This window comes from Gobio gobio, assembly GCF_949357685.1.
Source record: "Gobio gobio genome assembly, chromosome: 7".
Lineage (NCBI taxonomy): Eukaryota > Metazoa > Chordata > Actinopteri > Cypriniformes > Gobionidae > Gobio > Gobio gobio.
The window spans coordinates 38,351,165-38,363,564 of NC_137103.1; the positions used below are offsets into that span (position 1 = coordinate 38,351,165).

Genomic DNA, 12,400 nt, shown 5'->3' on the forward strand with positions numbered 1-12,400 from the left:
GTACCTGTTGTGGAAACTAAAAAATACCAGTCCCATCAGCAATCTTCCCTCCATCATGTATACATTTGATGGCACGCCCAACTTGGAAACGTGAGTATCAATTTTGAAACTCATATTTACTATAATTACGATGCGTTAAGACATTCAGAAAACATACCACATCCTTTTGTTTGGTTTTAATAGCTAGAACACATTTCTGCCTTGCCAGATGTAGTCTAGGGGAATCCCTTTTTTTTTTTTCTTTACCAAGCACTGTTCCAGAAAGTAAGTAAGTCGTTGGGAGGAGAAGTTGTTCTATAGCTCAGTGTATCACAGTGAGTCACCAACTGCTCTTTAAAAATTAAGAGAAAAAACACAGTTCAGCTTCAGTGAACATTTCGTTTTCTTACAGCCTACGTGAAATAACGCCCATGCACAAATCTCCCAAAGTGACGCTCTTGTAAATGCCAAATAACCCAGTCCATAAGTGACGAGGACATTTAAAATGACTTGAATGTCTTTCTTCTGCTAAAGAATATTGGTAACCAAACAGTTGATGGGCCCCTAACTGTTTGGTTACCCATAGTCTTCAAAATATCTTCTTTTTTGTTCACCAGAAGAAAGAAAATCACAGGTTTGGAACAAATTGTGGGTGAGTAAATGATGACAGAATTTTCCTTTTTGTGTGAACTATCCCTTTAAATATTGGACATGAATCCCCTCTCAAGTACTATTTACCACTGGGAAGCTTAGGAATGTGTTATTAGTTAAATAGCTATAAACATGTTGACAATTTACTAACATAAAGTGGTTGGAGTACTAATGCACGCAGGCTTGTTTAGCTATCGTCACCTACTGTATGTATAGGCTACAGTTTTTTGGTGATACAAACACAACTGCAAGTGTGAATGTGTTTTACAGTTCAATAAACTCAAAGTTCATATAGAGTAAATTGCATAGTATTTACAAATTGTCTGTTTTTCTCTGCCAACGAACATCCAAACTAAGTGGGCAACACACGGTAGTGGAGTTCCTAAATGAATTAGTGGTTTTGAACAAATCTTCAGTGAATTAGTCAACGACTCACTCATTTTGTTCCTGGACAATTCTGTGTTAAGAATGAATCGGCTAAATAAATGACTGAATGACTCATTCTAAGACAGTCACTTGTTGCCACCAACAGGCGATGTAACCTGCAGAGAGAATCGTTGTAAATCCCTACCACTAATGCACAGACTGTGTGGAACATGTCAAAAACTGTAAAAAAATTGCACTTTGTTGCACCCAGGGAGGCGAGATGGTGCCCGGGTACTCCCTTGGTAGTTGGTGACCTACGCAGGCTGCCTACTCTTCTATATAATTTCAAAGCCGCTTCACAGAAAATGCATGTTTCTACATCAAAATTAAGAGTAATCTGTTATCACGCAGAAATGTACAGTTCTAAACTATACAGATCGTGCAGTTATAGCTAACGTTATGCATTGAAGCAAAAACAATGAGCCTAATATATGGGGAAATGGCATCCTGAGGTAGAAACAGAAAAGCAAATGGAGAATAATAAGCATAGCTGCTGCTCACAATATTTTAAGCAAAAGATAGTCATGTGCATCTGATCTGATGTGACTAGAGTACAAAGTTATGAGATGCATTATGTGAATGCTTGGCTAAAGAGATGTATCTTTAATCTTTATTTAAACTGGGAGAGTAAGTCTGAGGCCCGAGCATTATCAGGAAGGCTATTCCAGAGTGTAGGAGCTAAATGTGAAAACGCTCTCCCTCTTTTAGTGGACTACCAAAAGTCTTGAGTTTTGTGACCTTATAGAGTGTGTTGGATTGTATAGAGAGTAGAGGGTGGAAGATCAATTATATACACAGGAGCTGAACCAATTAGGGCCTTATAAGTAAGTAGCAATATTTTATAATCAATGCCAGTTTAGAGATGATAAAATTGGGGTTATGTGATCATATTTTCTTGACCTGGAAAGAAATCTAGCAGATACATGTTAGACTAACTGTAGCTTGTTTATTGAGGATGCAGGACAAGTAATGCATTACAGTAATCCAGTCTAGAGGTCATGAATAGCTTTTCTGCATCAGAAAAAAGCATGTTCCTTAGCTTAGCAATGTTTTTGAGGTGGAAGAAGGCTATCTATTTTGTATCTGTTTTGTTGCTGTCTTTAATCACTCAGATCTTTAACTGAAGAGGATGTAACCGTAACAGTACATCCTTTTAGATGCAAATTGTATTTTAAAAGCTTCTGTGTACAGGTTTTAGTATTATCCAAATTTAATAGAAGAACATTTCTGGTCATCCAATATTTTTTATCTTTAACACACTCTGCTAACTTAAATTAGAAGTTTCATGGTCTTCACTGTAAACCCGAATAAGTTGGCAAAACTCAAAAATAAAATTGAGGCAAACAGTTACAACATATTTTTGAGTTCAGAAATTTAAAGTTTAAGTAGCTTAACTTGCAGATTTTTATTTTGTACTCGCACATTTTAATTGCTCTAAACTTTAAGTAAGGGAATTTAAGTAACTTAAATATTTTTAATAGTGGAAACTTGGCAAGCTTTAACTAATTTAATAGCTTTAGCTCATTCAATGCATGCTACCTTGCTAATTGGTAACACAATGCCTTGATAGCATTAGCATAGCACTAGCTGGATGAATAACCAAAAAAAAAAAACTCTCCAAAATCTCCACCTTGACATTAATCTAGCACAAAAAAACATTATATAACACTTACTTTTAGAATTTACATGTTGTCTTGTGTTACATATTAAATTTGTTTAAATTACAAGAAACAAGTTCATAGAACTCAAAACAATGAAACAATTCAGATTACTTAAAATGTGTCAGTTTTGTGAACTCGAAAAAGAAAGTTCTAAATACTCATAAACGATGATTTGATTCAACTAATTTGATTTGGCTCTACTCAAACCAATTAATTATTTTGGGCGTTAGGGTTAATAGTGTAAATTAAATATATAAGTATCTTCAGCTTAACAATGGAAACTAATCCCATGTTTTCTAATATTACTAAGGGGCAGAATGTAGTAAATGAGTGAATAAATATATACAGTACATATACACAGTATAGTACTAATTGAGTTGAAAAAATATAATAAAGTTAATAGAATCAATATTTTTCATATAATATTTTGACATTATGAATATGATAGGGTGTCTATACAAGAAACAATATAGGTGCCTTTTACATTTTAGGATGGGGGGTCCCTTGCACAAGGATGATCATATTTAGGGGTCCATAGCATTTAAAATGTTGAAAACCCCTGCTCTAATCTAAGTCAAGATTAAATCAAGATCTAGGCTATAGATAATAGTATTTTTTTCATGGCAGCTGAAACAAAGGATTTGACTGAGCACAGTTTAGACAGTTAGCTCGTTACAAACGCCGAAACGGCGACTCGTCCAAAATGATCCGAGAGGCTAAAGAATGTTTCATCCCACAGGGTCCACAAGTGATAAGAGCCGTATAGCTACCGCAATACCATTAGCCAGTCTGGAAACGAATTCCTGTCTGTTTGAACCAATTATATTTGCCTGGATCAATCAGACCGTTGCTTTGTTTTGGCAGATACAAATGGTGGTTTTCTTTGGTAAAGGAGAGAAAGTGATTGTGTGTGCACGCGCACGTACGTGTGCACTGTGTGTCTCCCCCAGGCCATGGCTTCTGCTCGTGTGGCCGCTGTATCTGCAGTGATGGATGGTTTGGGAAGCACTGCCAGTTCCCCCGCAGCTGTGACATGACGGACGAGCAGAGCAAGAGCCTGTGCGAGACAGCCGACGGCATCATGTGCTCTGGAAAAGGTAGGAGGGACGATGCCTCGAGCACCACCTTAAATAATATCTTTAAAATGAAAGTGGGTTCCCTCATTTGTTTGTTGGGGAACAAACTGAACTATTAAATCGATTTCCCACGTATGCTTCTCTAATGAGGTGGATAGCAAACACAACTATTTCCACCAATCAATTGTTTTTGGGGAGGGTTTGTGCCACATTTAGTTGATAGAGACAGAAATTATTGGTGAGAGAGAGGGAATGAGATTGCATCTCCATAAGTTACATCAAGTTACAACCTGAACACTTGTTCTCCAAAACCACACGCAACACTGAAAGCAACGCTTTAAGTTGTAGGGGAGAGCGGGAGCCTAGCGCTTTTTGACTTTCTCAGTTTGTGTAAATCCACTTGGGGTTCAGAGTATTTATTGTTTCACACATTAATTGCACACATGTCTAGAACAATTATGTGGTTTTGTTTCATTAATACAGTGTATACTTTTTTCTTGATTTACCCCGAAAGAATGGAAGTGAAATGTGACAACATGCCCCATAGGTGGGGTACATTGTAACATGTGGTGGGGCACAATGTAACATGACCAAATAACAGCTTAAAATGTTACCTGATATAATCAAAAATATATACAAGACTAACTTAAATATTTTGTCAACAATTTACAATTATTAACTTTTATAAATAAAATAATGGCATTTTTTAATCATTAAAAATATAAGCATTTTTGAGTTTGACAAACACATCGCTAAATACAGCTATACAGCATAGTTCAAAACATAATAATAATTAATCATTTCTGAACATTAACTCTCAGTCATTATTCACCCTTTTCTCATGGTTTCTCAAAAGAATTCATAAACGTATAGAATATAATGGCATATTTCTAATAGGGGCACATTGTAACGCAGTGTTACAACGCACCCCATCTGCGCAATTGGGATTTAAATCGCGGCTCGTGTCTTCTTGATTAGATCAGCATTAAAGAACGATCTCAACTGTTAAATAACAGATATAAGATAAAAATAATATCAGATTTGTCTTATTTTAAATAAACACAAAAAAACAGATGAAAACTAAATTTAAGTAAGAAATTTACTTTTGCTATGGTTAAATACATGTTCAGTAATATCTTCCAGAGATTTTTTAATTTTGGCGCTATTTTTTCTCTAAATAACGATGATAGGGCAACTAGTAAATACACTAAGTTTCGTCATTCTGGCATGTGTGGAAAGGGTTAAAACATGCGCATTACAACTAACCCCGCGTTAGGTTGTGCCCTGCTCTCCCCTACACTTTAATAAGAGGCCAATTTCAGTGTCTGTATGTGACCTGCCAGAATCCTGGAAAAAAACTATAAAGCTAAACCAATTTTTTACATGACACGGCGGAGTATTTATCTCCTTTCTCTGAGCATGTGAAGTGACACACTAATACACTTTATATATAGGGTTCGTTGGAGCCGATGATGGAACACTTTATTTGTTTGCTGTTGCTTGCCTGAAAATAAGAAATTCCTCCAAGATCTCAAATTAATGCTTGGCAATCAGCAGGAGTGTTGTTCTGCTTGTCATAACAACATCAGCATAATTAAGAATGAAACATTGGAAGAATTAAATGGGATCCATGGGTATCGGTGGGCTGCTTGTTGTTCCTCCCAGTAGAATAATACTGTGGTATATGACAAGGGATGTACTGTCTGGTGAGCTGTCTACTCTGTGATTGAAAAGACTGATGGTAAACTACATGGGATGGAATGTTCTTTTCCAGCTTTCTAACTTTTACCATATTGTGTTTGTAAGGTACAGAAAGAGGTGTTACAGACAGATCATGTTATGCACTTCCCTGGATCCTATGTGTAATATGAGGATCTCATTTTGTGCAGTCAGGTTGACTAACATCTAGAGACCAGTGTCTCCCCAAAGCATTGTAAGTCTAACAATACTTAGGCTTATGATGCATTGGGGAAACGCAACCCTGGGTGGGCAGTACAAATTAAAGACAGCAAATGCAATACCCACACAAATAACGAAATTCAAATATTTTACAAAATATTCACGCAAAGAGAGAGATAACAGTTGGCCTGTAAATCGACCAAGCAGACAAGGTTATCAACTAGGGATGCATATTTCCACCATTACTGTTATCCAGCATTATCAATTATTTTTTTAATGATTTTAATGATCTGATATTAGATATTTAATAGTTTCCCCCTATAGTGAGATAAAAAAAAATCCTCTAGCACCAATTTAAAGGGACTATGACAGATTATGTACGAGTCACTGTGCACATGTAAAGATATCAGAGTAAATGTCTTTAAATATGATTTTTTTTTATGCACAGCAAAATTCTACATACGCAAATTTCATACATTTTCACAAATCAAATTTATAATATACAGGTTTCGTACACAATTTTACCAATAAACTTCCATGACTTGTCAATGACTTTTGAGGCAAAAAAAACCTATACCAAAATGTATTTAAAATACATTTATTTCACACTACAAATCAATTATCATTTACTGACATATCACTTGAGACTTACTGATATAAATATTATAATTAAACTTTATTTGGTGTTGCCTACTTCTTTATTACACTAGGCACATATCTTAATATAAGCCTAAAATGTTTTGATATCACTATTAGTAAGAATAGCATAATCACTGTATAATATCTATCAGATATTTAAAGTGTACCTAAAGTATACTTGCAATAGTTCTACTTTAGCACAATCAAATATACTTAAGTATATCTTTAGTTGGACCTCAGCACTATTTCTGGATAACTAAAGTGTATTAAGTACAAAATTAGTTGTTCAAATTTAGAGGACTTTAAGTATACCAAAAGTACAATTGCAGGGTATTCATATTAAGTACATAAATATGTAAATGTATTTGTAGTATACTTAACATAAAATAAATATATTTAAAATACATTTGGGTATATTTATTTTTCACTAGGGTAATATTCATGACCTTCATACTAATGATAATAATGTTCAATGAAAATCTATGTATACATGTAAAATAAGAATAAAAATCGATGTTCAAATATATCATAGCATATCTTAACTAAAATTAATGACTATTAATGCTATTTGTTTGCTTGCTATTTGTTTTAATAATACAATCTGCGACTGTGCCAGATGTGCAGAGACTGAAAAATGACTGAATGCCCAAATGCTAAGTTTTGTATTTGTTTAACCGACATAATCAATTCAACTCAGGGCCTGAATTTCGTTTTGAATGGAATTTGTTAAGAGTAAAAATAAGAAAAAAAATTCAATGCAATAGTACAAGAAAATACAATAGAATAAAGATACAAATTAAGGGTTTCAGGAACGGTAGTATTCAGGTACAGAAATACTACCGAAATTGAATAAACTATAAATTAAAACAGTAAATTCACCTTATAATTAAAGTTACAATTGTTATTGAGTCAAGAGCAGTGAGAGATTTTTCTTTTTGTCTTTTGTTGTTAACATTAATCCCTTTAATGTTGAGTGCACAGAGTGAGTGCACTGATCCAATAAACTGATACACGTTTTCTCTCTCAACTGTTTACGTTTACTCAAGACATAACCGACTTTATTTACATGAATACTCGCCAAGACGGGCATTTTGACATCCTTTTGTGTGTATTTGGCTGTTTAAGTGCAAAAAAACATGAAAAAGAACTCAATTTGGTACTAGTGAGTGAACTGTTTGCGGCATGGATTTATGCGTGCGCTTTGAATGTGACTGAAAACGTCCCTCCGAGAGAGCGAAACTAGCGGTTTAAAGGAACACCCCGACTTTTTGGAATTTTAGCTTATTCACCGTATCCCCCAGAGTTAGATAAGTCCATACATACCATTCTCCTCTCCGTGCGTGCCATAACTCTGTCTGACGCACCCACCGCTAGCCTAGCACAAAGACTGGAGGTAAACGGCTCCAGCTAGCCTACTATCTTCCTTGATTATTACGCAGGAATGAGAGTATAGTTCCTAGCCATATCGGTCTAGAAAATCGCAACTTTTCATTTTCATTTTCATTTGTCTTAGTACAAGATGTAACTATACACATCACAACATGTAAATGGGAAAATGTTGGCGTTATTTTGTCACTTATTGAGCAGTAGGCTAACTGGAGCCGTTTACCTCCAGTCTTTGTGTTAAGCTAGGCTAGCGGTGGGTGCGTCAGACAGAGTTATGGCACGCATGGGTAGATGAGAATGGTATACATGGTAGGGCTGGACAATTAACCGAAAACTAATCGAAACCGAAATTTAGAACCTCTAACCGACGTAATTTTCCCATGTCAGTTATTTCTGTTTTCCTGTGACTCCGCCCGTCCAGTCACATCAAATGCAGTTTGCAGGCACACGGAAAGATGCAGGAGCAGTTATCTTTGTTTATAGATGCTTAGAATTACTATGGTAATTGCATGTTTTACAGTTTATACAGGTACGTTAATCTCCGTTCTTATATGTGCTGATACACACAGAGAGACGGCGCATACAAGCCCCGAAGCAAGATCACTGATGAGTTTAAAGGCTTGCCAGTTTGAACATTTAAAGCGATTGTGCACTATTCAAGAACAACGTTATGGAAAACTTCTCCGTTCAATGCTCGTGAGCTTTTTTCTGTGACACAGAGAGCCAAGCCGTGTCTCTGACAATGCGCGCGCCCTGACGCCAGATCAGTTTCACGTCCTCACAAAACTTTGTCATTTGTATTTGTTTTAAGGCCTGTCAGTTTGAACACTGAAGCAATTTTAGACCATCAGATGTGTATTATGTTGAACTAATGCCTGATATATTGTGACACACGAACACTCAGACAGAAGCTTGCACATCACGTGAAGATCGCACGCAGAAACTCATTGTCAACGCCGTCCAGTGATTCATCACTAAAGTAGCTTAGAAACTCAACCGTTATAGCATAGATTATAATACCTTTGAAGTACAAACCACAGCTTCCTAATTAATAGAGACGGTATGACTAATTCACACACGTAATCACTCTCTCATTAATGCATTCAAATAAATGTAATGTAGGCCTATGTGCTAATTTTCTGATGTACAACAAACAGAAATCTGCCCCACAGGCAATAACTGCTGAAAGTGAACCGTTTCCTTCACATATTTTAAAATCACAAAGAAATTCACTTTTTCATTAGAAAAAAAATATCCCACCTTTAATAGTAGAAAATATTTACAGTACAAACCTTATCAGTGAACTCTGAGGGCAAAAAAAGGAAAGCAAGAAAAAAAGAGCAAAATAATCGTTCATTAATCGTAATCGAGGTAAAATGTTCAATTAATCGAGATTTTTATTTTTGGTCAAATCGTTACAGCCCTAATGCATGGACTTATCTAACTCTGGGGGATACGGTGAATAAGCTAAAGTCCCAAAAAGTCAGCGTGTTCCTTTAAAAAGACGTGTAAACGATAATATTTTGTGATGATGCAATACTGGCCTGATTAGGCAAGTGACAATGTCAACTGTCTCGAAACGCGTGTGAAAATCTTGTATTTGTGAATCTTCCAAGCCTGGAATTTGTTATTTTTAAATTCCATGGTTTTTCATGATGGTACAAACCCTGATATGACATTTATCTGTAATTGTCCAAAACTTGAAAATGATTATTGGCTTATCAGCATTTACTTAAATTGTACTAATGGTGCACCTGTATTATCGACCAATGCAGAATATTTCCAAATGACCAAATATCGGACAATTGACTGGCCTAGCTTGTATATTGGTCTGTTACTGACTCAGGAGGAGCATGAAATTGGACCTTGTAAACAACGGCTGTTTCACACATTTAGAAAAACAATTCCCCCTATTTAAATTCCAATTAGGAACTGTATCACAGCTTTAAGTGTTTTATAATCACGTGAAATAGCATGTGAGAATAAGGGAAGACTAATGGATCTCCAATCGTTGTGTGACTGAAGGCTAATTTGTTCTTGCAGGCTCTTGTCACTGTGGCCGCTGTATCTGCTCACCACAGGAGTGGTACATTTCAGGGGGATTCTGCGAGTGCGATGACAGGGAGTGCGACAAACACGACGGGCTGGTTTGCACAGGTATGTGTTCAAATGCAGCACCGCTCCTCCAAACACCCACTCATAGGCTGACAGATGTCTTTGTGACGGAAATTGAGGTTCTCTGATGTGGCTGCCGTTTGATTAGACAGCTCTGTACGACTCTCAGGCTGAGCCGTCCAATCAGTGGGCTCCTGCTGTGTTGTTCTCGTCCTGCTTTTCAATGGGAAAGATGCTCCGAAGAGAGTCGAGGTTTTTTCCTTTCAAGCCCTGAAGAGTTGACCAGTCAGTGGTGATAAAAAAGCACAATGAATATTTATTATTACAATAGCTCAAGGGCTTGAGGATGCTTGGACAGTTGTTTAGAAACTGTTTACTTATTGTTCTAATGACTTCATTATCAGTTGCCGTGTCATTCATCTAATTATACAGCTCCTCGCACAGAGATGCAAAATTCATAACAAAACAAGACGAAAAACACAACTGACAAAAGGAATGCATAAATGTGTCTGTTAAATGTCACTGATTAGCATATTAACGATTAGGGCATATGTCATCATTTCCATATTCATAAGGATTATTCAAACTATTTTCTCATGTTGCTCAGGGAAAACCTCCTTTTCTCTATAGATCAAATGCAAATGCAAACAATCAGCCAATTCTTTCCCTTACCTTGGGTAACAATAATGCACTCAGCCTTTATAATTATAATCATGCAAAAATGTGCCTGCCAGTTTCTAAATAATAATCGTCATGGCCTCAGTAAGATATTCTCATTACACCCACAATTGATGAGCGCTGTGGAAAATTCAGTGTATTAGGGAAAGCCAGGGCTTAATTTCATGCACAGCTGATACGAATTCCAACTGTTTGGATATTGATACAATATACAGCTCTCAAGCTTCCTTCTGAACGAAAGCTGGTGCCACATACAGCTTTTCTAATGGCATACGTAAACAACCTCACTTCAGCGCATTTACAAATAGCAGGCGATTTCACTGACCGAACCCATGTAGCTATATGTACCGCAAATTATGTGAATTCCCAAGACACTTTTTGAGTAGCTGTAGAAAATGTTAGACACTCAATATGGAGTTTGAGTTAAACACTTATAATATACAAATGATGCACTTGAATTAGCTCAGTAAGCTTCCACAGATAATGATTTTCGTGTACACCAGATTACAATGTTCCCTTACAAACGCTGAATAAAAAGGAGTAATAACGCTTATGTAATCATACCAGTGCCGCCACATGGACTGAATTTGAACTGAATAGACGGGACCCCAGAGATAGTGGCTCCAAAACTTGAATTTGTACTTGGTTTCCTTTTGCACATTCTGCCAAGGGGGTGTGAAGAGAGAAAGCATGTCGAGACTTGGAGAGTGATGATCTGGGTTTCTCAGTTCTGTCTCTCCTCTCAACTTCTGTTCCAGGGAACGGCGTGTGCAACTGCGGAAATTGCGACTGCTGGGACGGCTGGACAGGAAACGCCTGTGAAATCTGGGTTGGAGAGGAGTATTAACCCCTGGTGGACACTTAAAGACTGATTCTGTTGTCAGTCGAGACGAGAAAATGGTGGCTACATCAAGGGCAAGCGAGGGAAAATTGATTTTAAAAATCTGTGCAATATAACAGAATTCAAATTTTCTTTTAATTAAAGCAATGCGGTTTCAAATCCATTATATGCACATAAAACAGCTGTGGGAGATGATAATACTTCTATAATCCTCTATAGTTTTCCATATAACTATATATATGATAATTGTGTATAATAATGCTTACATAGACTATTGACTGACACATAAGCACAAGCAAAAGGAGAGAATCCATGGAAATGGCCAACAGATAAATAAGAGCATTTTATTATTATTTAGGTTGCTGTTTTTCAGAGCGCTGCTTGTGTGCAAAGTTTTGACCCTATTTTGTAAACGGTAAGTTTCATGTGAGAAAACTCGCAAGTTGTAAACAGCCGATGTCAATAAATTTAACCTGCTCTGAGATGCCATGAGAACGAGGAAGCTCTTTTTTTGCAATCTGCATTTGTAAACTAGTAGTAATTTCAGTCTTATATAAATCAGATAGACATACCTAGAACTGTTGTCATTTTTTATTATCATTTCTATGGCAGCTGTGATATTTGGGGCCTGTATGACTAAAATTTCATACTGTTCTTTCCTTTAACCCCTAGGAGTCTGAGCTGTTTTGGGGCCCTTTAGAAGTTGACATGCTCTTTGTTCAGTTGCTTTTAAACATATTAATGGCAAAAGTGGGCTACCATAATATCTAAGCAACATGTATGTACATGCTTGTATTTTTGAGAGAAAATATTTATGCATGATTTTTGAAAAAACAAACAAAATTTTTTTTTAATTAAGGCCTCAAAACACACAATAGATATGTGTTCACAAGACTTTTGACAAATTGACAAATTTGCCTACACTAAAAAAAAATCAGGTCTCCAATTGAAAATTTTCTAGTGACCGATCACATCTAAATTTTTTAGTTGGCCAAATTGAATTTCTTGAATTTTAATTGAATTAAATTGCATCAATTCACAGAAATTCA

The 12,400-nt window shown here is 36.3% G+C and overlaps 1 protein-coding gene across 1 annotated transcript in view; it reads left to right on the forward strand.

Annotated features, from left to right (window-relative positions):
- Nucleotides 1–12,179, forward strand: part of itgbl1 (integrin, beta-like 1) — a 61,612-nt gene extending 49,433 nt beyond the window's left edge. Inside the window, exons 9-11 of the mRNA XM_079821202.1 lie at nt 3,668–3,814; nt 9,761–9,874; nt 11,269–12,179. Of these exons, the coding sequence (XP_079677328.1) occupies nt 3,668–3,814; nt 9,761–9,874; nt 11,269–11,357 (350 nt within the window). The 3' untranslated portion in view covers nt 11,358–12,179. The remainder of the gene's footprint in view (nt 1–3,667; nt 3,815–9,760; nt 9,875–11,268) is intronic.
- Nucleotides 12,180–12,400: the final 221 nt, after the last annotated feature.